The sequence below is a fragment of the Salmo salar genome, chromosome 22 (assembly GCF_965601325.2).
Source record: "Salmo salar chromosome 22, fSalSal1, whole genome shotgun sequence".
NCBI classification, from domain to species: Eukaryota; Metazoa; Chordata; class Actinopteri; order Salmoniformes; family Salmonidae; genus Salmo; species Salmo salar.
In genome coordinates, this window is record NC_138312.1 from 14,079,082 (window position 1) to 14,102,500 (window position 23,419).

Sequence of the window (23,419 nt, forward strand, 5' to 3'; positions counted from 1 at the left end):
TACTACTTGAGTAAAAAGTCTAAAAGTATTTGGTTTAAAATATACTTAAGTATCAAAAGTAAAAGTGTAAATAATTCTAAAATCCTTATATTAAGAAAACCAGACAGTACCATTTTCTTGTGTTTCAATTTACGGATCGCCAGAATCACACTCCAACACTCAGACATAACTTACAAACTAAGGATTTGTGTTTGTGAGTCTGCCAGATCAGAGGCAGTAGAGCTGACCAAGGATGATCTCTTGATAAGTGAGTGAATTGGACCATTTTCATGTCCTGCTAAGCATTCAAAATGTAACAAGTACTTTTGGGTGTCAGGGAAAATGTATGTTTATATTCTTTAGCAATGTAGTGAAGTAAAAGTAGTCAAAAATATAAATAGTACAGTAATGTAGAGATACCCCCAAAAACGAATTCAGTAGTACTTTAATGTATTTTTACTTAAGTACTTTACACCACTGGCTCTGATGTTTTCGTGAGAAGGCGTCTCCTGGTCTGAGAAACACTTCTGTAGCTCTGCCACCTTCCACCGCAGATGCGGAAATCCGACATCGGCGGAAGCGGTGGATTGAGATGCAGCCCATGAAAACAGAAGTCTCTAGTTAAAACAGATGTATTTAGATGGTGTTTATTTTATTATGCTAATTCATTCCATTCATTATTTGTTATGCTAAACATCAATGCTGCTTTTGACCATAATAATCTCAAAGATGAGAGCTGCTCCTACTTCTCTTCCTATCAAAGATAAAGACACCATACTACTCCCACAGAGTGGCACACAGTTTGTTTATCAGCGAGCTGAGCTGGTGGCCAGCCCAGGTGGAACAAACACTGTTTGTATGAACCTGTTATTAAAGCTGCCCTGTTATCAGTCCAGTCCACAGCAATCCTGCCAGGACAGCATCATTTCTCCCTTAAATATGTGCCTTCAGAATGAGGGGCCCTGGGCTAAACACCATCTCCGCCAGGCCTGCCTGCCTCCTCAAACCGATTGCTTCTGGCAGGGAATCAGATAGGAGGGGGAAGTCATTTAGCTCCCTGCACTTCTCTACAAGCACAGGATGGCAGGAAGCATTTCAATCTTAGAGTGAGGTCAAGGGGGAACTCCATACAGCTTTGATAACACAAATCCCAACTCTAATTCCACTCTCGCCCCATTCCTACAGAATTATTCCACTTTCAATGAGGAGTGAATGCAGGCAGAGAGGGATTCAGAAGGCGAACACGCTCCTCAGGTTGAGATCACATACACTTTCCATGTAGAACCCTTTTTGGTTCCAGGTAGAACCCTATGTGGAAAGAGTTCTACCTGGAACCAAAATGGGTTCTTCAAATGGGTTCTCCTATGGGGAGCCTTTACGGTTCTAAATTGCACCTTTTTTTCTAACACCATGCCCAAACTGGACGCGCGCGTCCGTGTGCACCATGGTGCGTAAATTGATTTTGTCCCCCTACACCAAATGCGATCACAACACTTAGGTTGAAATATCAAAACAAACTCTGAAGCAATTATATTAATTTGGGGACAGGTCGAAAAGCATTTAACATTTATGGCAATTTAGCTAGCTAGCTTGCAGTTGCTATCTAATTTGTCCTATTTAGCTAGCTTGCTGTTGCTAGCTAATTTGTCCTGGGATATAAACGTTGAGTTGTTATTTTACCTGAAATGAACAAGGTCCTCTACTCCGACAATTAATCCACATAAAACGGTCAACCGAATCATTTCTAGTCATCTCTCCTCCTTCCAGGCTTTTTCATCTTTGAACTTATATGGTGATTGGCATCTAACTTTCATAATATGGTGTATTACCACAACTGACCGGTAGACCTCAGTTCACCTTTCAATCACCCACGTGGGTATAATCAATGAGGAGATCACCCACGTGGGTACCTGCTTCTATAAACCAATGAGGAGATGGGAGAGGCAGGACTTGCACCACGTTCAACATCACAAATACAACTGACTTCTATTATAGCGCTTGGCAACGCAGACGCTCGTTTGCCCGCGCGAGCAGTGTGGGTGCAATGATTGAATAACAGGTATGTGTACGCGAGCGGTGTTGTGGTCAGCGTGTAAGAGTGTAGAGGAGGATGGAGTAGGTGAGACAGGAAAGAAGGAAAAACTAAATGACGTCAGTCTCTTCATCTCACATCAAACTTCCATCATCTTGGTCGTCTGTGCATAGCAGCTGATGTCTTGAGGCGTCAGGCTTCAAGAAGCAACACCACCAACAGCAGGAGAAGAAATCTCACAGACTAACAGATGCTAAATAATGAACTAATGGTATTGTTCATACATCTCTCCTCTCTGAATGAATCAAAACAATGGCAAACTATACCACAATCCCTTATGGTCTACAGTACCACTCAAAAGTTTGGAGCGCCGAAGACGTGGATGTTGATTATGGCAGCCCCCCGCACCGCTCTGATTCATGGGGGTTGGGTTAAATGCGGAAGACACATTTCAGTTGATTACATTCAGTTGGACAAATGACTAGGTATCCCCCTTTCTTCCCTTTCCCTTTGTCGCAATTCGACCCTGAAATCCTGATTCACGCAGTCTCTTCTGAACAGTTGATGTTGAAATGTGTCTGTTAATTGAACTCTGTGACGCATTTATTTGGGCTGCAATCTGAGGTGCAGTTAACGCTAATGAATTAATCCTCTGCAGCAGAGGTAACTCTGGGTCTTCCTTTCCTGTGGCGGTCCTCATGAGAGGCAGTTTAATCATAGCGCTTGATGGTTTTTACGACTGCACTTGAAGAAACTTTCAAAGTTCTTGAAATGTTCCAGATTGACTGACCTTCATGTCTTAAAGTAATAATGGACTATCGTTTCTCTTTGCTTATTTGAGCTGCTCTTGCCATAATATGGACTTGGTCTTATACCACCCCTACCTTGTAACAACACAACTGATTGGCTCAAACACATTAGAAGGAAAGAAATTCCACAAATTAACTTTTAACAAGGCACACATGTTAATTGAAATGCCTTCCAGGTGACTACCTCATGAAGTTGGTTGAGAGAATGCCAAGAGTGTGCAAAGCTGTCATCAAGGCAACAGGTGGCTACTTTGAAGAATCTATAATATAAAAATGTTTTGGTTACTACATGATTCCATATGTGTTATTTCATAGTTTTGATGTCTTCACTATTATAATACAAGGTAGTAAAATAGTAAAAATAAAGAAAAACCCTTGAATGAGTAGGTGTGTCCAAACTTTTGAGTGGTACTGTAGACCATAAGGGATTCTGGTATAGTTTGCCATTGTTTTGATTCATTCAGAGAGGAGAGATGTATGAACAATACCATTAGTTCATTATTTAGCATCTGTTAGTCTGTGAGATTTCTTCTCCTGCTGTTGGTGGTGTTGCTTCTTGAAGCCTGACGCCTCAAGACATCAGCTGCTATGCACAGACGACCAAGATGATGGAAGTTTGATGTGAGATTAGCATTCTGCACGGTAGAAAATAGTAAAAATAAAGAAAAACCCTTGAATGTGTAGGTGTGTCCAAACTTTTGACTGGTACTGGATGCTGAACTCTGGTGTTGGCAGCCTCAGCTTCTCTCTCTCTCTCTGAGGACATTCTGTAGCCATCTTCATCCCTCCCCTCAGAGCTCTCTCAGAGTTTCCAATGCGAGACAAGTGAACGTATTCCCTTCAACCAGACACAAACAAGACCACAACAAGGGCCCCGAACAGCACAAACACTCTCCCTGTCAGTCAGGAGCAGATGGGTGAGGAGGAAGAGACCTTTTATATCATCAACACTCTCTCTGGAATTGAGGTGAGCACCTTTGGTCTGCAGAAAGAGTGAGTGTAGTGATCCGGATCACCTTTGTGACAGCACTCTCCGTTTCTATGGCAACGTGCACACAAGTGATGCTCCAGTTTAAACTGCTTCAACAGGCAGTTTTAGTGAGGGTTTAGACGACCAAACCCAGCCTGTTCTTTCGCCATCACAAAAATTCCTACATGTAAAGCAAAGGCTTGATCTAGCGAGCAACGTGCCCTCAATAGCTTCCCTGTGGCTCAGTTGGTAGAACATGGTGTTTGCAACGCCAGCATGGTGTGTGCAACGCCAGGGTTGTGGGTTCGATTCCCACGGGGGGCCAGCACAAAAAAAAAAATGCATGGTATGAAATGTATGCATTCCCTACTGTAAGTCGCTCTGGATAAGAGTGTCTGCTAAATTACTAAAATGTAAAAATGTAAATGTAAATGTACAGGGGTTATTGGACGTATGATCAGAGATGATAGTCTACTGTATTCAAGAGACTTGAGGGACAATGCAAAGAATCACTTACATCTGCGTATCATGCCATTGAAAGGCGGTAATATCCTCAATGTGATACAGCAAGTGAAGTATCCAACTGCAGTGCTATTCTGTCCTCATCCAGGCATAAGACCCTTAGATATGACAGGTATTTCATTTAAGCAGATTCTCCACAGTTGGATAGATGTAAAAAAAGAATGTATCATAGTGATTTAAAATGCCTAGATAGGTTTGAAAGGGCATATTAGCTCAAACCACACAGCTAGAAAATGAACAACCTCCTCTCTTTGAAGTCCAGACCGCACCAGTCTATCAAATGAAGAAACCTTGGTTCAGGAAATTATCTCACACCGTCACACGATGAATCAGGTGGCAGAGAAAGTAATGACGGCCAGTCAAATGAGACGAAAGACATTGTCGTTTGCGGAGATGAGATAAGATCTGTGTTCTCCTCTGACAAAACAATGTAATTTCATTTTTTTAACCTCGGCAGTAAAGGGTTCACACTTGAAACGAAGGCCGACAACTCTCATACACACCATCCATGGCCTGGAAGGCTCTAAGTAGTAGAATACAAGTAATGATGAGATGCTTGCTAGGAGTTATGGATCAATATTCAAGACGGGGCAGCAAATCAACACTTGCCTGGGTCGTTCTTTGTGTGTCTGTTGATCAGTTTATTAGTGCAATATGTGAAGGGCGTGATCCCCCTCTCAGACCCAGACACACACACACCTCAGCTGAAGGAGTTGCAGAAAGGACTGAGGGCTGGAATCCAAACCCTGCTGGATCAATACCCCAGCCTCCCAAATCATTTTCTCACAGGCCATTGGCTCACATCCCTCCTTTAACAGTTGATTGGTCAATAAATAATTTAAAATGATGACAGTGCCAAAAACTCTATAATTGTGCATCAAATTGGTGCCTTACCTATCTGTCTAATCAAAAAATGTTTTGTAGCAGCCATAACATAATTCACTGTACTTGTAAATCGACACAATCCACCATATTTACTCAATTCTTCCTAAAATGTTGTAATTGACTAGAATATTTTTGATGTGCATTGCTCATAATCAGACTCCAGTGAACTGACCGTAAGTGGCTGGAGGTGATGGCTAGGATTGATGGGATTAATAGCACTTCTGATCATACTACTGCTGCCTCCTGCTCTGGCTGCCTTTTCGCCTCTGTGTTCGTCCAGTATGGAATTTCTAGGCTCTTTGTTTTTGCTTCCACTACAGACTCCGTTCATTGCCAAACAGACAGACCCTGACCCTGAACGTCCAAGTAGCGGGAGAGAGGGGAGATTAAGGATGTGCATGGTCTGCAGAACAACCCACCCATAACGCCAGCCCACTGTCCGATCAATACTGTAATCACTTCCTGGTCTCCCATCTAACAGCCTGCCTACGGTGGGCTATCTATTATTCTGTAAAATGGCTCAAAGCCTTTAGCTAATACACAAGGAAAGCTCTCCTGCTTGGACGGAGTGACCGTGACAACCAAACTGACAGTGAGTTGTGTATGGGTGCTAGGACTGCTCTTTTTGGGGTCTCTAACCAGTCCCAGTCCGGCTTTGTATTTAGTCTGCGTTGACTCAGTATTGCAGCAGTGAGAAGTACTGCTCCTGAGCTTAGGTATTGTTTACGGTACAGTATTTTGACATTCTGAGCAGTACTAAGTGGTTGAGCAGTGAGTTCTCTTCCCACCATCATCAGATCCGAACAGCAACCTATGGAAAACCCACTGACACCTCTACCAAAGTAACGCAATGTAACGCTCCGCTACGTCAAGTCAGTCGCCACACCCACAGAAAGGCATTTGATTAGTCACCCAGCCCACAGCACAGCACAGCACATAAATAATGCAACCGTGCAAAATGACTAATGAGGCAATCAATTATGTGACAGCATTCAAAGAGAAACTATTTAAATCCCTTCTCCCAAAATAAATCTGCCTTTTAGTGGACTTTGCCTTGAGAAATTAAGAGTTAAAATGGATCAGATAGTTTTTTGGTTTCATTTATTTGCAGTCAAACCAAATATTCGAAAACAAAAAGTCAATATTGCTTATTTCACATAATTTGCTTGTGACTAATTCTGTTCTTTATCACTTTATGAATCCCAACAAGATGGAGTAAACAGATGTCATCATTATGATACAGTGTTTAATGAGAAACGTGAATACTTTTGGTGACAGATATGCTCCTTCAGCAGCCCTATGCCTGGCGCTCACGTTCCTCAACCACAAGTAGCACTAATTAGCGTTAGCGATCTAATGACCCACAACATGATGGGTGATGAAGTGAGAGCAGGCGCAGGGCTGTGCCGGGCTGGTGACAGCGGGTGATGATGTCAGAGCAGGCTGGAGGGCGGCGAGGTGAGGGTGTGTCGGCTCTTTAAGGTTCTGCGGGGCACCAGAACAGCCCAGTCTGGCTCTGCCACAGAACCAATTAGACTGAGAGGGGCAGCTGTAGCCCTGCTGTCAGCTAGATGAACTCTGGTTCAGACTTACCCCGAGATTGACGGCTAACACGGGTGGAGAGAGTGGGATGGGGGGGGGGGGGGGGGGGGGACTGATTTCAAATTTTTGCCTGCTGCTGCTCTACCCTCAATGAATGCAAAACACTTTGGGTAGACAGGCTGGAAGACAGGCTGGGAGGCAGGCTGGCAGACAGGCTGGCAGGCACTGCTCCTGTGTAGGTAAATTGAGAATAGTCTCTTGACTTTTCTCACATCCCATTGTGCGAGGTTCCGTGTGTAGAGTCAAACACCACGGATGTGAGGATGTAATCACGGTGATCATGACTGACCAAACAGAGCATTGGGCAGCGCAGTTCAGAAAGGTCCCACTGTGCCCAGAGGGGAGGAGAACGTAGCAGAGCTGCCCAGACTGATGTGTAAGCCTGCCTACCGTTCCAAAATGAAGGGAAGGTCCTGTAGAGGACGCAGAGCTCACCGCCATGGCAACAGGCAGCTGTCAGTCAAACAGGAGCAGCCTATACTATAGCTACTCTACTGTGTGTCTACAACTGACAGGGCAGAAGAGGGCGTCATGGGGGGGGGGGGGCTCAGGTGACAGGATGCGCCTCATGGGGGGGGAAACGGGTGCAAGTAAAGATAGTGGGTCTACGGGACACAAAGCCAGGGCAACAGGTAGACAATTAGTCAACTTGACTGCTACAAGACGCTTCACTTAACATTGAACTGCTACTAACTTCTCACCCAGATAATCAGCAGTCCATTCATGGCAGAAGGCCCCTGCTCATCCATCACCCGTACAGTTTTATATTGTTGAGCTGCAGAGAAACTGACTGCGGGCTAGCAATCTTTCACTCCGGCTTGCATACGATCGGGCCGAGGAGAAGGCGATGGCCTTTTGCCGAATTACATTCTCTTTAATCAATGACACCGCAGCGTCTCAGACAAATATCTCGGGGAGAACGGCGAGGGGGCTCTATATTCATCATGTATGTGTGTGATGTGACTAAAGGATGAGCCAAATCCATCACTATGTCAAGTCCCGGCGAACATCTAGCAAAACAAGAACAGAAAAGGAATGAGACGATTCAGGGGTAAGACAAACTGTAAAGATGAATTATCAAACGGTCCAAGGCAAACCACAGGATACATGTGGATTGTTGTACTACTTCCTTCTATAGAACTTCCTCACATATTATACATATAGAGTCCCTTCTGATGTAGGAAGGAGATCATTATGTTCAGGAAATAACTGTTTAGAAAAGGTAATGGAAAGCATTGTGACTGAAACAAGCATTTTCCATACATCTTGAAGACGGAGAGAAAAATAATACAATGCTTTAGCTCATGGCCAGACTCCCCTCTACAACAACAATGAAGATTTCCATATTGGAGACAATTTCCAGCATGGATGTGCACTGTTGGGTACTTGGGTCGGCATGATATTGGGGCCTTGGTTTATGCGTACTGTAATCCGTGAGCCGGTCCGAGTCACATTATGGCCATATCTGCAGAGCTGATGCTGTCATAGCGGGGGTTGGGGCTAATGACTTCGAAAAGCTCACTTGAATTGAGAGTTTAAAAAGACTGAGAGCCCATTACATTATTTATGCTCCTCTTTGAACGAGGTGACATTCAATTATTCAAACATCGACATTTGGGGACGATTCCGTTTTGTTTGACTTTTGTCTCTCCCAGGTCCTGCATAGAGTTAGTTCGCTCATAGCTGCCCTGTCAGTGCCCGTTCCCTGGGAGAAGCTATATCATCTCCAGAAAGAAAGAAAAAACACGAGGTGAAAGATTTGAACAAACACCCTAGGACTACATGAGATACCTGCAAACGTCATCTTAACAGTCCGTAAAAAAAAAGGATGGAGCAGAAGTCAACTGATGTAACAGAGCACATTAACTCTCTCAAGTCCTCTCTTAGTTTGCTTGCTTGGAGGGAAATAGTCCAGCACAGCATCAGTTGAAATCCATTTTTTTATTAATGAAATTGGAGTGAATGAACTATAAATACTCCAGTCTTAACAGCCCAAGTATGAGTCATCATAATATGAATGCCCTCTCTCTTTATGTAGCGTTGTGTCTCTCTTGTTGTGATGTGTGTTTTGTCCTATATTTATATTGCTTTTTTTATTTTATCCCAGGCCCCCGTCCCCGCAGGACCCCTTTTTCCTTTTGGTAGGCCGTCATTGTAAATAAGAATTTGTTCTTAACCGACTTGCCTAGTTAAATAAAGGTTAAATAAAAATAAATAAATAAAATTGCTGTGAAAAGATCCTGCCTCACTGTATTTCAGCAGGCTCCTACAGCAGAGACTTGATTTCCCTTTTGACTCTTGCCCTTGTTTTAAAGGAGGTGAATGATCAGGGGTCAGGGATTAGAGATCAGGGGTAATACCTGTGCGTCCATGAGCAGGTGCCTCATCAGGGCCATGGACTTCTTCAAGGTGTCTCTCTCTCCGGGCATGAAGGCCTCGTCCTCCCGGGACAGAGTGCCGGGCCTGGTCACCATGAAGTGGACTATCTGGTCATTCAGACTGTTCAGAGACTGGACCGCTAAGAGAGAGAGTGAGACAGAAAGAGAGAGAGAGAGAGAGAGAGAGAGAGAGAAGGGAGTGAGCGAAAAAAATAGGTTCAGGGCCATGCATATTTAATTTGACTCTCACACACACACACACAAAAGACACACAACATTTACAACAATAAGACTGTCTGCCTTTCCATCCATTGCCATGGTGACCTGTCAGCTCAACTGATTTCCCTCACTATGGCTTTGCTTTCCCATCTTCTCCCTCCCTGCCCTGGCTGATCTCCCCCATTTGCATTCTGAGTGCTGAGCTATAATCGCTCCCATCCCCATGGCCACAGCTACAGCACTGCTCCCTCCACTGGTCTCCTCTCAGCATTAATCCCTTTCTCTCAAGTCACCATGGGGGGGGGGGCATCATTAGAGTAAATCCATTACCAGCACACAAATCTCACTCCAGCCCATTTGCTGCATTTGTTCATGCTGTAAGCTCCGGCGATCATGCAACCCTTTGTTTTTCAGCCACTAAAGTCGAAGCAACAATATGTGCAGCACTTTGAAACTAACACACCATGTTCACTTCATAGAGACCTAACCGTGGAGGCTGTAAATGCTCCATTAACCTCTCTGGCCCAAGCCCCTGTGATGGGAGCACTAATGTGACCACGTCCTGTATGATGGATAATGACGGTCTTCACTTCAATAGGCAGCTGTGCAAACCACACAGGCTATAGTAGCTGTCTAGGGGTGAGAGGAGGAGGTTGTGCTTGTCTAAGCAGGTCAGCACATCAGACATTAGAGCAGATGACATTTGACCTTGTGGTGGGAGGCCACAATGAGGTGGTGAAGAGGAGGGTGACCTGCAGAGTAGGTTGAGAGGTCAGCGTAGGGAAGTGGAACCAAGGGACACTGGTCACGTGTGACCCCGTCCCCGATGACAGCCAAGGTCAGTCTATCAACACAATGATGAAAGATTTATGCTCCCACCTTTCAGCATTCCATTGAACTGCAACAGCTTCACACAGCCAGGGAGACATGTTTATGAGCACACAGCCCCGCAGGCAGGAAGTGGCACACATCAAATCAGAGGCAGGGAAAAATGTAATGTTTATGGCACCGGTTGACGAATGGATTCTAATTTGACATTCAACATTTACGAGGTGTACAGTACCTCTTTCTGGCTGAAAGACGGGCGGCGGGCAGACCCACTGCAGTGTAATAAAACGCTGCTGTTGAAAACGACATTCTGCCAGACGTGGAGAACAGACACGCCTTCAGCTGTACTTTGTATTTCCATTCAATGCATTCTGTCAATGACAGAGAGAGACAGCTCAGCTCAAAAAAGCAATTCTATAACAATCCAACTTCAATATGGAAAAATAAGAGTGAAAACGCAGTTTGCTCAAATAGGTTTCCACTATTCACATAGAAGATAAACAAGCTGAAGGTAGGTTATTACAAAACCATCTTAGAATAATACTCCACTTCTCTTCTTTACTTCAAGTAAAGTTTTGTAACAACCTCTAGACTCATAAGGCCGGTGGCTCCTTCCATTTGTGTAGCTCCAGGGTACACAACTCTGGTCCTTGAGGGCCACAGGGTCTGTTGGTTTTTCATTCTATGCTTTTGATAAACGACTGTTTACATCTGGGAAAACAGATGTGTACACTCTCTGGGAAATCACTAACATGAATTGATCCATTAAGTTCCCGGTAGAAATGAAAACATGGGCGGCCCTCAAAGGATTTGGCGAGGTGCTCTCCTGCACACGTTCCTAGCTTCACATGTAATCATATTCACACAGCAAGTGCAAAGCAGACAAGGAATTAGCATGGAAATGAATACACGCCCCTTTATTCTACAGAGAGTACAACAGTAGAGGAAATGTCAACGCTTGTTTTCAGATCAATGATTGAATACCTTGCCTAAGCATTCAAATCACCTGGAGAGCTGACCATGTGTGAACTCAAGCATTCGATAAGCATAACTGAGAGAAATGTTATCACTGCCCTTTCTCAGCAAGCGCTACATATCTTATATCATTATAAATATAGGGAAATGTCTAGTCCCTTCACTATTTGCTCAAGCATACATCTTTAAAGTCAATAGCGTTTTGTCTTTCAGAAAGCCCTCTGAAAAAGGCCTAATTGATGTTCCTTGTATTATAACAAGGGTATTTTTATATCCAAATATAGACATTAAAGCTACCCATTTGCACACTTTTCAGTAATTTTACCTCAGCATTTTTTTATACAAAATCTCCTCTTTTTTTTTTTTTTTACATAAATGTTCCTTAAGGATCAACTGGATGGTCAATGAAATCACCAAAGCATTGTTGGGTTAGTGTCAGTCTAGTACTCCTCCACATGGCACATATACACATGTACTTCAAAGTACTACTTAAGTAGTTTTCTGTACTTTAATTTACAATTTATATTTTTGACAACTTTTACTTCACTACATTCCTAAACAAAATGATGTACTTTTACATTTTTCCTGACACCCAAAAGTACTCCCTGGCACACTTATCAAGAGAACATCCCTGGCTCTGATCTGGCGGACTCACTAAACACATGCTTCATCTGTAAATTATGTCTGAGTGTTGGAGCGTACCCCTGGCTATCCGTAAATTTAAAAAACAAGGAAATGGTACCGTCTGGTTTGCTTAATATAAGGAATTTGAAATTATTTATACTTTTACTTTTGATACGTAAGTATATTTAAAACCAAATACTTTTATTCCGTTAGGATTTTACTGGGTGACTTTCACTTGAGTCCTTTTCTATTAAGGTATCTTTACTTGTACTCAAGTATGACAATTGGGTACTTTTTCCAGCACTGCACATGTGAAACAGATGAGGGGAGCTCATTACAGGGTTTGTAGAGCCACTCAAAAGACACAATGGCATCAACAATGAACTGTAATGAGACCAGTCAACAGCAGAATCATAAAACTGAAAGAAAACAGTTAACTCTTATTCATGTAATAGCTCTAGAGGGGCATTTCGCACTTCATTTCTGTGTTTTGTGATGTTTGTTAAAATACCAATCTGCATAGTGTTTCCTATGGGAGCCAGATTTGTTTCGCTACGGTGTAATAGCAAAACTAACCAATTTAAAAGGTAATGATTGTGGTTTTTCACCCAATCCTTCTTATCTAGCCCTGCAATATAGATAAATAAGAATATTCTGCTGGTGCAGAGAAATAAAGATGAGCGTTTCAATTCTTCAGCAGCTTTGGGGATCCCTCCCTGCCTTGGTGCTGTGGTACAGTCTCAGAAGCCTGTCTACTGCCAAGGCAATTTAAAAGAAGTTCTAAGGACTTCCCTGCAAACAATAATGAGTCGTTAGGACGTCCCAGAGACGTCACAAAACGTTGCCTAAACTCATCAGGACGTTGTGTCAAGGTCCCCTGGAGGTTTTCGACTACTTCCCAGTTTGTGCCGAGGATGTTTTTAGGACGTTCTTGGGACGTTGTGTCACGGTCCCCTGGAGGTTCTCTCTAGTTCCAGGTTTGTGCCGAGGTTGTTTTTAGGACGTTCTTGGGACGTTGTGTCACGGTCCCCTGGAGGTTCTCTCTAGTTCCAGGTTTGTGCCGAGGTTGTTTTTAGGACGTTCTTGGGACGTTGCGTCATGATCTCCTGGAGGTTTTGTCTTTTTTTGTGTGCCTGTTTTGCATGTTATTTTGGCATTCATTCATGTCACATATCAGTTTGCAAACAACGTAAAAAGAATTTGGTCCCTCTCCCCCCTAAGAACTTAGCCTACTGACTTGGTGTTGCACATGTTGCCTATAGCCTGTTTTAGAGAAATGTCATCCTGGAAGATTGTAAGAACGGCCCATGTTCTGAATGACGTCGCTGTCCATTTCAAAAGGGCTGAACAAATAGTTATATCGACTACTCGATCATTAATGTCTGAATCCAAATGATGGCTTGTCTCTTATCTGCTTCATAGGTCTATCTCACAAATTTCTTATTCATCATTTTAGGAAATGTTGGAATGATTTCATTGTTTTGCTTACTTCGTGTGTTTTAACTAGCTCATGTGCTTTTCTTCACAAGGAGGGGATTCTATATCATGTTGTTGGGTCTGTAACCATATTTGCCAGTGACAGTCTCTTCCCATTTAAACAAATTATAATTCATCATAAAATTCAGTAATTGACCCATGTAATTCCAGATGATATTGCGAGAGTTGTTGTGTTCGCGAAATGCGCTGTCTCTGCACCGGTATATGGTCTATAAAAGTGGATCCTTGTGACTGTGTTTTCCTTCCTTTTTAGACCACATTGGCCTAATACATTTTATTTTTATTTTTAGTCATTTTAGCAGACGCTCTTATCCAGAGCGACTTACAGTAGTGAATGCATAGATTTCATACATTTTTTTTTTTCTGTGCTGGCCCCCCGTGGGAAACGAACCCACAACCCTGATGTTGCAAACACCATGCTCTACCAACTGAGCTACAGGGAAGGCTAAAAATAATAATAACGTTGTGTAGTGGCTTTGCTGGCATGCATCTAAAAAAAAAATTGGGTTGAGTTTGCCCCACACTATTTTAGCTGAACAGCGTACAACTTACCTTAAAACCAGATACCATTTCATTACTTATAATGGTTTGGGACACCTGGAACAATCAGGGGAGCTTCAGGGGACATTGACACAACGTCCCAAGAACGTTCATGGGAACAAGAAAAAGGTCCCCCAGAAAACATTCCCTAGGGACCATCACACAGCATTCTTAGAACGTTCTCAGAACGTCAGACGGATAACGTCACACCAAACCCTTAAAAGACCTAATTGGAACGTCGCTGAATGTCCTCAGGACGTCTCCTGTTTGCTGGGATCACACTTCAAACCTCAGGCCCAGGGCTGCATCAATGGATGAGAGGTCTCCAAGGTTCTGAGACCACCAAGAGAATGCCACTCGGCTGCGTCTCAATTGCACCGATGCCAGGAAAGCACCCAACACAATTATGTTGGGAGAACAAAGCCTGTATTGAATCTAAACTAAAGGCTATACAGTAACATGATCTGTTACTTTCAGAAAGAGGAGAGATTGAGGCTCATTTTGAGGCTTTGGAAAGCTTGCAACTGTAATGCTAATTGTAAAGCTGCTCAAACACAGGCATTTGGACAGATCCATTATAGTTCAGAGGTTTGCTTTGCATAAAATAACCCAATCCCGCTCGGTATCTAACAGCGTCCACACAGGCCTGTAATTTTATTGTTTGCCACATTGTTCTGCATCAGTATCCATGGAAGGGTGCAATTCATCCCCTGACTGTCTATGCATCTAAATTCTCCAGAGAAATTGGACACTTTTCTCAAAACCATGCTCCAAACAATATATCTAATTGAGAGCTAAAGTGTCCCCTTAGAGATAGAAAGAATCAAATAGACTTTGTAGATCTCTCAAAGAATAACTGCATTTATTCTGCAAAAGTAAATCCTTGCTGCAATAGGGATAGCTGCCAAAACCCTACTATGCATTGACCACAGTGCTGGCTCCAAAATCTTTCCTTTCTGAGGATAGAATGACAAATACTTCACCTTGGTAAGCCTCATTCCATGGTCCCCCAGTTCTTCAGAAAGCAACTGATCCTGTCACTCTCAACATTGATGTGTGACTGTGTGACGAAGATGATGCTTAGCAGATGGAGATGTGTGTGTGTGTGAAGCTTAGATTTGCTCTATTTTGTGGGTGGAGAAGGATATAAAAACACAGCACTGACAGCCACTGGATTCAGGAGGCTGATCTAAAAAAGGAACTAAACAAGGTTCTGGAATTCTGTGCGTCATTGTTTGTGTTGCACAGAATCAAGAATATGGAGAGTCCACAGGCCTCAGTTTATCCAAAACAAACACCCAGACTGGCATACAGACTGGCAGACAGACAGACAGACATGCAGGGCTTGGGTTCCCCTGCTTCGCTCTGCTCCATGCCTACCAGCTTGCAGAGATTCCTTGTGTCCTTATCAGATGTGTGATTCCTATGGCGCAACAGTCTTGTTTTGGTTTGTGTAGAACAAAACCTTCTGTTCCAATCACGAGCTCAACACAACACTTCAAATCTGTTGCAGAGCGACACACGGGAAACACTCACATACTCTATACAGACCACAATATACTAAAACGCACACCGCTGACACTCGCACATGAACAAATCATATTAATAAATCATAGTATACATGTACTATCGACACATCCTTTACTAATGAGGAATGCTTTTTTTAAATACACACCGTAAGTGTTTGTTGTAATGTTAGGGAACAGCACTAGCAGCATAAGCCTAGTGTTGACAGCCCAGCACACACAGCAGAGGCTTTAGTGGAGCTGACTTTAAGGTGCAAAGACGTGCTCGTATACAGCCGAAATCTGGTCCTTACAGGGGTTTACATAAAAAACTCTTGAATGAGCTATACATGTACTTCTGGTTATATTTGAATGATATACAGTCTTCTTAGAAACTCAGTCAACTATTTATGAATTATTGGCATTTGTTCATGTATTTCTTAACATCAGCGGATTCATGTGTATAAACCATTTGTTACGTTAAGGACCTTCAAATTGCAATCATATTGCACTTAAACGATGAACAACCTTATTCAGTAAAATAGGAGCTTACCTGTGCATGTAGAGAGCAGTTGGGTCTTACTGCACCACAATGGGTTTGGAAATTAGTCTGGACAACCAATCCTCTCAATGGAGAAAGGGAAATGTGATCTTGACAAACCATTTCTGTATGGATCTCGCTTCGTGCACGGGGACATTGTCATGCTGAAACAGGAAAGGGCCTTCCCCAAACTGTTGCCACAAAGTTGGAAGCACAGAATCGTCTAGAATGTCATTGTATGCTGTAGTGTTAAGATTTCCCTTCACTAGAACTAAGGGGCCTAGCACGAACCATGAAAAACAGCCCAAGATCATTATTCCTCATCCACCAAACTTTACAGTTGGCACTATGCATTGGGGCATATAGTGATCTCCTGGCATCCGCCAAACCCAGATTCATCCGTCGGACTGCCAGATGTTGAAGCGTGCGTGATTCATCACTCCAGAGAACATGTTTCCACTGCTCCAGAGTTCAATGGCGGCGAGTTTTATTCCACTCCAGCCGACGCTTGCCATTGCGCATGGTGATCTTAGGCTTGTGTGCGGCTGCTCAGCCACAGAAACCCATCTCATGAAGCTCCCGACGAACAGTTATTGTGTTGACTTTGCCTCCAGAAGCAGTTTGGAACTCGGTAGTAAGTGTTGCAACCGAGGACAGATGATTTTTACTCACAACACGCTTCAGCGGTCCCATTCTGTGAGCTTGTGTGGCCTACCACTTTGGGGCTGAGGTGTTGTTGCTCCTAGACGTTGCCACTTCACAATAACCGCACTTACATTTGCCCGGGGCAGTTTTAGCAGGGCAGAAATTTTACAAACTGACATGTTGGAAAGGTGGCATCCTATGACAGTATCACTTTGAAAGTCACTGAGCTCTACAGTAAGGCCATTCTACTGCCAATGTTTGTCTATGGAGATAGCATGGCTGCGTGCTCGATTTTATACACCCGTCAGCAACGGATGTGACTGAAATAGCCTAATCCACTCATTTGAAGGGGTGTCCACATACTTTTGTATAAATAGTGCATCTCAAAGACATCTTTTATTTGAAATTTCACTGTAAAATCTGATCATCTTATTTTCTTATATGTATTGTTTTCACTGAGCCATACAGCTGTGTCTATTCAATTCCAATCCACTGACCACGTTCTGCATTCTATCAACATTTTTGTAACCAAGGGAGTGAAAAACAAGAATTGCATTTGCATATTTTAAATTGTTTTATTTTACTTCTTGATGTACTAGAGACTCAAATGGCAACGCAATCTATCCTCTTCAAGTCTTCCCTATATTCCTTAAACATGTAGCAGTATAAATTGAATGTGATTAAATGTGTATAAAACTGAAATGTATCAAAGCATTTCAAGTTCAGCAAATAAATACTAAAGTAGCTCCCTTAGTTTCCCTTGTGGGGGTCCAACTAATTATACTGATAGTTATTCAGCCCTTTCAGCACTCACCCACGATAAGCCCACAAAGACACCCGCCCACTCCTACTCTCAACAATGAGGGCTGATGGAAAAAAAAAAAGGTTTATCCCTCCTTCAAGAAACTCAAAAGTATTTCAACAGGCGCAGTAATCAAAATTCAAATGAAGGCGAGAAGAAGGGGAAAAAACTCCACTTACATTTCTAATGAAACTTTTACAGCATATCTCAGTGCTGGTTGCTATGGTGACGGTAGAACCAGAACTTACATCCTCCCTTATGCACTCTTGGGTCTTGATGCCAGCAGGAGCAGGCAGCACTGGCACTGCAACACTTCCTTATCCTCGTACCATCATAACATAACTAAAGCCATAGCATTAACACACGTTTTGAGGATCACGCCAATCCAGTCTCTCTTGAACAGCAGTAGTAGTTCAGTGTTCACGTCCAACGCACAAGGTTAAAACCCCTGTCACATCTTGTAGAAGTCATCAGCTGTGCTCAGCCCTCAGTGATGTTAAATATTCACGTGATACAGCCCACTCAGTCAGCAGGGTTCTGCTTGAATAGGAAATACATTAAAAAGCTATGCTTTAATCATGCTAGGGTGCGTTCAGGTGAGGACCCGACATTACAATATTCTAGCACTTCTCTCTGGGTATACAACCCCTTTGGCAAAAACTGGTTGAATCAGCGTTGTTTCCACGTCATTTAAACCATAACAACCTATGTGATGATGTTGAATCAATGTGTAAAACTGATTGGATTGGCAAAAAGTCATCAACATAAGGGCATTTTGTCTTTTTTTCAAATCAAATTGTACTTGTCACATGCGACGAATACAACAGGTGTAGATTTTACCGTGAAACGCTTACTTACGAGCTCTTTCCAAACAACGCAGAGTTAAAAAGTACGCTTAACCTAAACCCAAGGACATGGTGAAACGTTTTACTGAATTCACGTTAGTTGACAACTCGACCAAATGTAAATCAACACTAGACGTTGAACTGACGTCGGCGCCCAGCGGGAAGGCACGCACAGAACTCCTCAACCCGATGTGCAAGCAAAAGAGAATACAAGTTCACAGAAGTGGATAGCTAAGACTAAATCAAAGCATGCACCTTGATATGTCATGACTTTTCTACATTTGTTTTAAGTATGATCAAATTCTACATGGTAAGCAGATTGAATTACTTAAACAAATCCTGGGTGATTTCAGAGCATACCAGTATAGCTGTCACTATGATTCAACAACATTTCCTTCTGTAAATGTCAACCAATGGCCCCCAGACCTGAAATTCCACAAATAAGAGTTTGACCTATGAGGCTTGACCTCTCTATCTGTCAGATTTATCCTTAAAAGGTCAACAGACAGTTGGCTCTGGTTAGCTTTGTGGGTTCATCACTATGTTTTGTTGTTACTGACCTGTTGTTCCAGCAGGTAGCAGGTAAACCTGGGGGAAGGTGAGTTTGGCCCTTAAATAGTCTGTGCACTGCATCATTTATTTCAGCATACACTCCCGTGTGCAGAGATTCCGCCTGACTTTTACAAATCAACACTGCCACCATCTGGTAGTTCTGTGGCATGGTAGGCTACTCTATGAGCATGGGCGTGGTGTAAATCATCAAGTCTGGTCTATTTTCAAGGGCTTGTTGATCAAATAGTCGATCAAAGCGAAATATAACATCATTTCAATTTAAAACAGACTGACATCAACTATCGCGTGCATTACAAATCAAGACGTCAGATCCACCTCAATATCTGCCACTCAATCCCTCAGGCAACCGTCCAGCAAAACCTATGTCTCCAGACGCGAGCGTTATCACAGAGAGTCAGCATTTGGGTTTCCTAAGGTTGTGATTAGAAACAGCAGTAGGACCGAGCTGTACCGAACAGGATGCTGAGTGAAAAAGCGGCAGGAGCAGAGCAGCTCGAGGCAGCCTGGAGGAGAGTGCCCTCCACAGGCCCATCGTGTCTTTGATCAGTGTGCCTGCCACCTAGTCAGACAACCCAGTGAGCAGCACTAGGAGCTGCTCGGATTCGCCACTTTCAGTCTTGAGCTTTAGACGGAGCAGCACATAAAAGTCTCCTTTAGCCCTTTGATAATATGCCAAAGGTCTGGCTGCATGCTCCGCACTACCTGGGCTGGAAGAGCTTTTAGTATTATTACACTCACGTTAGCGTGCGTCCACTCAGGCCCAGAAAGCCCACAGACTAATTGAAATGAATGACAAATGAGTGCGGTGAGGTGTCTCTCATCGAGAAGACATGTACTGAGAGAGAAGTGAGAGGAGCATCTGTCTAGTTGTACAAGAGGTCAGGTGTCTCTCATCGAGAAGACATGTACTGAGAGAGAAGTGAGAGGAGCGTCTGTCTGGTTGTACAAGAGGTCAGGTGTCTCTCATCGAGAAGACATGTACTGAGAGGGAAGTGAGAGGAGTGTCTGTCTGGTTGTACAAGAGGTCAGGTGTCTCTCATCGAGAAGACATGGACTGAGAGGGAAGTGAGAGGAGCGTCTGTCTGGTTGTACAAGAGGTCAGGTGTCTCTCATCGAGAAGACGTACTGAGAGGGAAGTGAGAGGAGCGTCTGTCTGGTTGTACAAGAGGTCAGGTGGTAGGGAAGGCCAACTTACCGATCTGGATCGATCCTCAGCCGAAGGTCAGCTAACATTAGCATCCCCCATCCTTACGCTGCCCGTCCACAACAAAACACAGAGCCTACCAGCCCAGAAGCATAACGGAAACTCGGTTCCAACAGTCTGTTTTACTCTACTATATATGAAAGACAAAAGATGAAGAAGAAATGTCGGAAGGATGGGAGTGGCACATGCTGAAGGAAAGAGAAGAAAATAGACATCTGTGTGTTTCTTCCAGCTGAGAAGAAGAAAGCGTATGAGGATAAGGGCTCTTCTCTTTGAGAAGTCAGGGTAAATAGAGCTTGTTAGAGAGGACCCATAGGAACTACACAGCTACAAAGACACCACCGTTGTAATCAGGCACATCAAATTCAGTGGCTGAATTAGGGTCCTTTGGAGAGTCCGGACTATGGGGAGAATACGTGACGAGCCTGCTGCCAATTAGGCCTGTTTGTGCCTCAGACCCTGTGTCTTGTTTGTGTTTGTCATTCAGGGGAAGAAAGTAGGGTAGAGGCAGATCTGTTCCTAACTGTGCAGTAGGAAGGAACACTGTCTGGTAGCTAGCAACTCTTCACAACCTAAAATAAGGCTATTGAGAAAATATTTTAGATCTCAGAATTACTCAAATAGTGCACATTGGGACCCATTACACCCACTTTGAAGCTCAAAATCCAATTTCGTAACCATGAAAGTTGATTATATGTAATTCAAAAAGGTAGAAAAGTGTTAGCAAAAACTTGGTTATACTGTTTTTATTATATAAGGCTACCAGGTTTATATGAGGCCATACTGTGGTAAACAGCCCCAGAAATTCAAAGGCAACTCAAACCAAAGCATACTGAGCTTGACAGTCCCGAAGAAAAGTTAAAGAGCACTCACATCCTTCATACATCAAACATTCCAAGCTCTCCACACGCATGCACAGACAGCTCCGTATTCACATGTCTGCTAACAGTGAGATCAGGAGAGGGGTGGAGAGAGGAATGCAGCTTAATGATGCTGACAGTATCTCTCCTACTGAGTGCCTCCTGAAGAGCCTATTACTGATTGGATCAGACAGGTTATGCCCGTCTGAAAAGCACAGATAGGGTCTTGATCCTGTGGTCTTGATCTCCAGACCACTGCAGACCATGTAAATGCAGTTTTGGTCTGGGTCTGGTGCTCGGTGTCCAATGTCTTAGTCTAGGTAAAATAATAATATATTTATATATATATATTTTTTTAAATAATGTATGTCATGACAGGACAATTAAGCGTGGCTTTCAGATAGTTATTTTTGGCCGCCCGTGAGAGTAAATGTCATTCCAGTTCATCTGTTCTGTTGTACATATTATCACATGACCTGTTAAGGTTGAACACTGACACTTTTGTAGCTTTAATGAGGCATACACAAGTGTATTTAGTTCCGCAAGAGCCTATCCATATTCCAATGTTGGGATAGTTACCACTTTGTTACAATATCTAAATAATAATGTTATCAATTTTGTATTAAATCATGTTATGTGCAAAAATATTAAAAGGAACATTTGCATTTGCAGTGCACCAACTTAACATGATGAACAGGAATTACATTTAATCTCATGGGTGGCCAAAAATACCTAACCGAAAGCCACGCCCCTGATAGGCTACGCCTCCTGGAAATAACCTATGGATTACATTAAAAAAAGACCCAGCTGCTGGGTCAACCCAACATGAAAGTGAATAAAAACCCAACTGATGGGTAAATGAACCCATGTTTGGGTAATCCAAGCAACCCAACATGTTGGGTTATTCAAGCAACCCAATTGGCTGGGTTAGAATAATATACACTGCTCAAAAAAATAAAGGGAACACTTAAACAACACAATGTAACTCCAAGTCAATCACACTTCTGTGAAATCAAACTGTCCACTTAGGAAGCAACACTGATTGACAATAAATTTCACATGCTGTTCTGCAAATGGAATAGACAACAGGTGGAAATTATAGGCAATTAGCAAGACACCCCCAATAAAGGAGTGGTTCTGCAGGTGGGGACCACAGACCACTTCTCAGTTCTTATGCTTCCTGGCTGATGTTTTGGTCACTTTTGAATGCTAGCGGTGCTTTCACTCTAGTGGTAGCATGACACGGAGTCTACAACCCACACAAGTGGCTCAGGTAGTGCAGCTCATCCAGGATGGCACATCAATGCGAGCTATGGCAAGAAGGTTTGCTTTGTCTGTCAGCGTAGTGTCCAGAGCATGGAGGCGCTACCAGGAGACAGGCCAGTACATCAGGAGACGTGGAGGAGGCCGTAGGAGGGCAACAACCCAGCAGCAGGACCGCTACCTCCGCCTTTGTGCAAGGAGGAGCAGGAGAAGCACTGCCAGAGCCCTGCAAAATGACCTCCAGCAGGCCACAAATGTGCATGTGTCTGCTCAAACGGTCAGAAACAGACTCCATGAGGGTGGTATGAGGGCCCGACGTCCACAGGTGGGGGTTGTGCTTACAGCCCAACACCGTGCAGGACGTTTGGCATTTGCCAGAGAACACCAAGATTGGCAAATTCGCCACTGGCGCCCTGTGCTCTTCACAGATGAAAGCAGGTTCACACTGAGCACGTGACAGACGTGACAGAGTCTGGAGACGCCGTGGAGAACGTTCTGCTACCTTCAACATCCTCCAGCATGACCGGTTTGGCGGTGGGTCAGTCATGGTGTGGGGTGGCATTTCTTTGGGGGGCCGCACAGCCCTCCATGTGCTCGCCAGAGGTAGCCTGACTGCCATTAGGTACCGAGATGAGATCCTCAGACCCCTTGTGAGACCATATGCTGGTGCGGTTGGCCCTGGGTTCCTCCTAATGCAAGACAATGCTAGACCTCATGTGGCTGGAGTGTGTCAGCAGTTCCTGCAAGAGGAAGGCATTGATGCTATGGACTGGCCCGCCCGTTCCCCAGACCTGAATCCAATTGAGCACATCTGGGACATCATCTCTCGCTCCATCCACCAACGCCACGTTGCACCACAGACTGTCCAGGAGTTGGCGGATGCTTTAGTCCAGGTCTGGGAGGAGATCCCTCAGGAGACCATCCGCCACCTCATCAGGAGCATGCCCAGGCGTTGTAGGGAGGTCATACAGGCACGTGGAGGCCACACACACTACTGAGCCTCATTTTGACTTGTTTTAAGGACATTACATCAAAGTTGGATCAGCCTGTAGTGTGGTTTTCCACTTTAATTTTGAGTGTGACTCCAAATCCAGACCTCCATGGGTTGATAAATTGGATTTCCATTGATTATTTTTGTGTGATTTTGTTGTCAGCACATTCAACTATGTAAAGAAAAAAGTATTTACTAAGATTATTTCTTTCATTCAGATCTAGGATGTGGTGTTTAAGTGTTCCCTTTATTTTTTTGAGCAGTATATTTACCCAGCACTGGATTACTAAATAACCCAAACTGAGTTGTTTTTAACCCAGATTAGGATGG

General features: G+C 43.6%; 1 protein-coding gene across 3 annotated transcripts in view; it reads right to left on the minus strand.

Moving 5' to 3' along the window:
* The window catches only part of LOC106582810 (kazrin), a 168,342-nt gene that overhangs the window by 129,642 nt on the left and 15,281 nt on the right, over positions 1-23,419 (minus strand). For all 3 annotated transcript variants that reach the window (XR_001323388.3, XM_014166262.3, XM_014166261.3), the window contains exon 2: positions 9,160-9,317. Coding sequence is in view for 2 of the 3 variants with exons in the window: in XM_014166262.3 (XP_014021737.1) it covers positions 9,160-9,317 (158 nt within the window). In the remaining variant the exon portion in view is untranslated. The remainder of the gene's footprint in view (positions 1-9,159; positions 9,318-23,419) is intronic.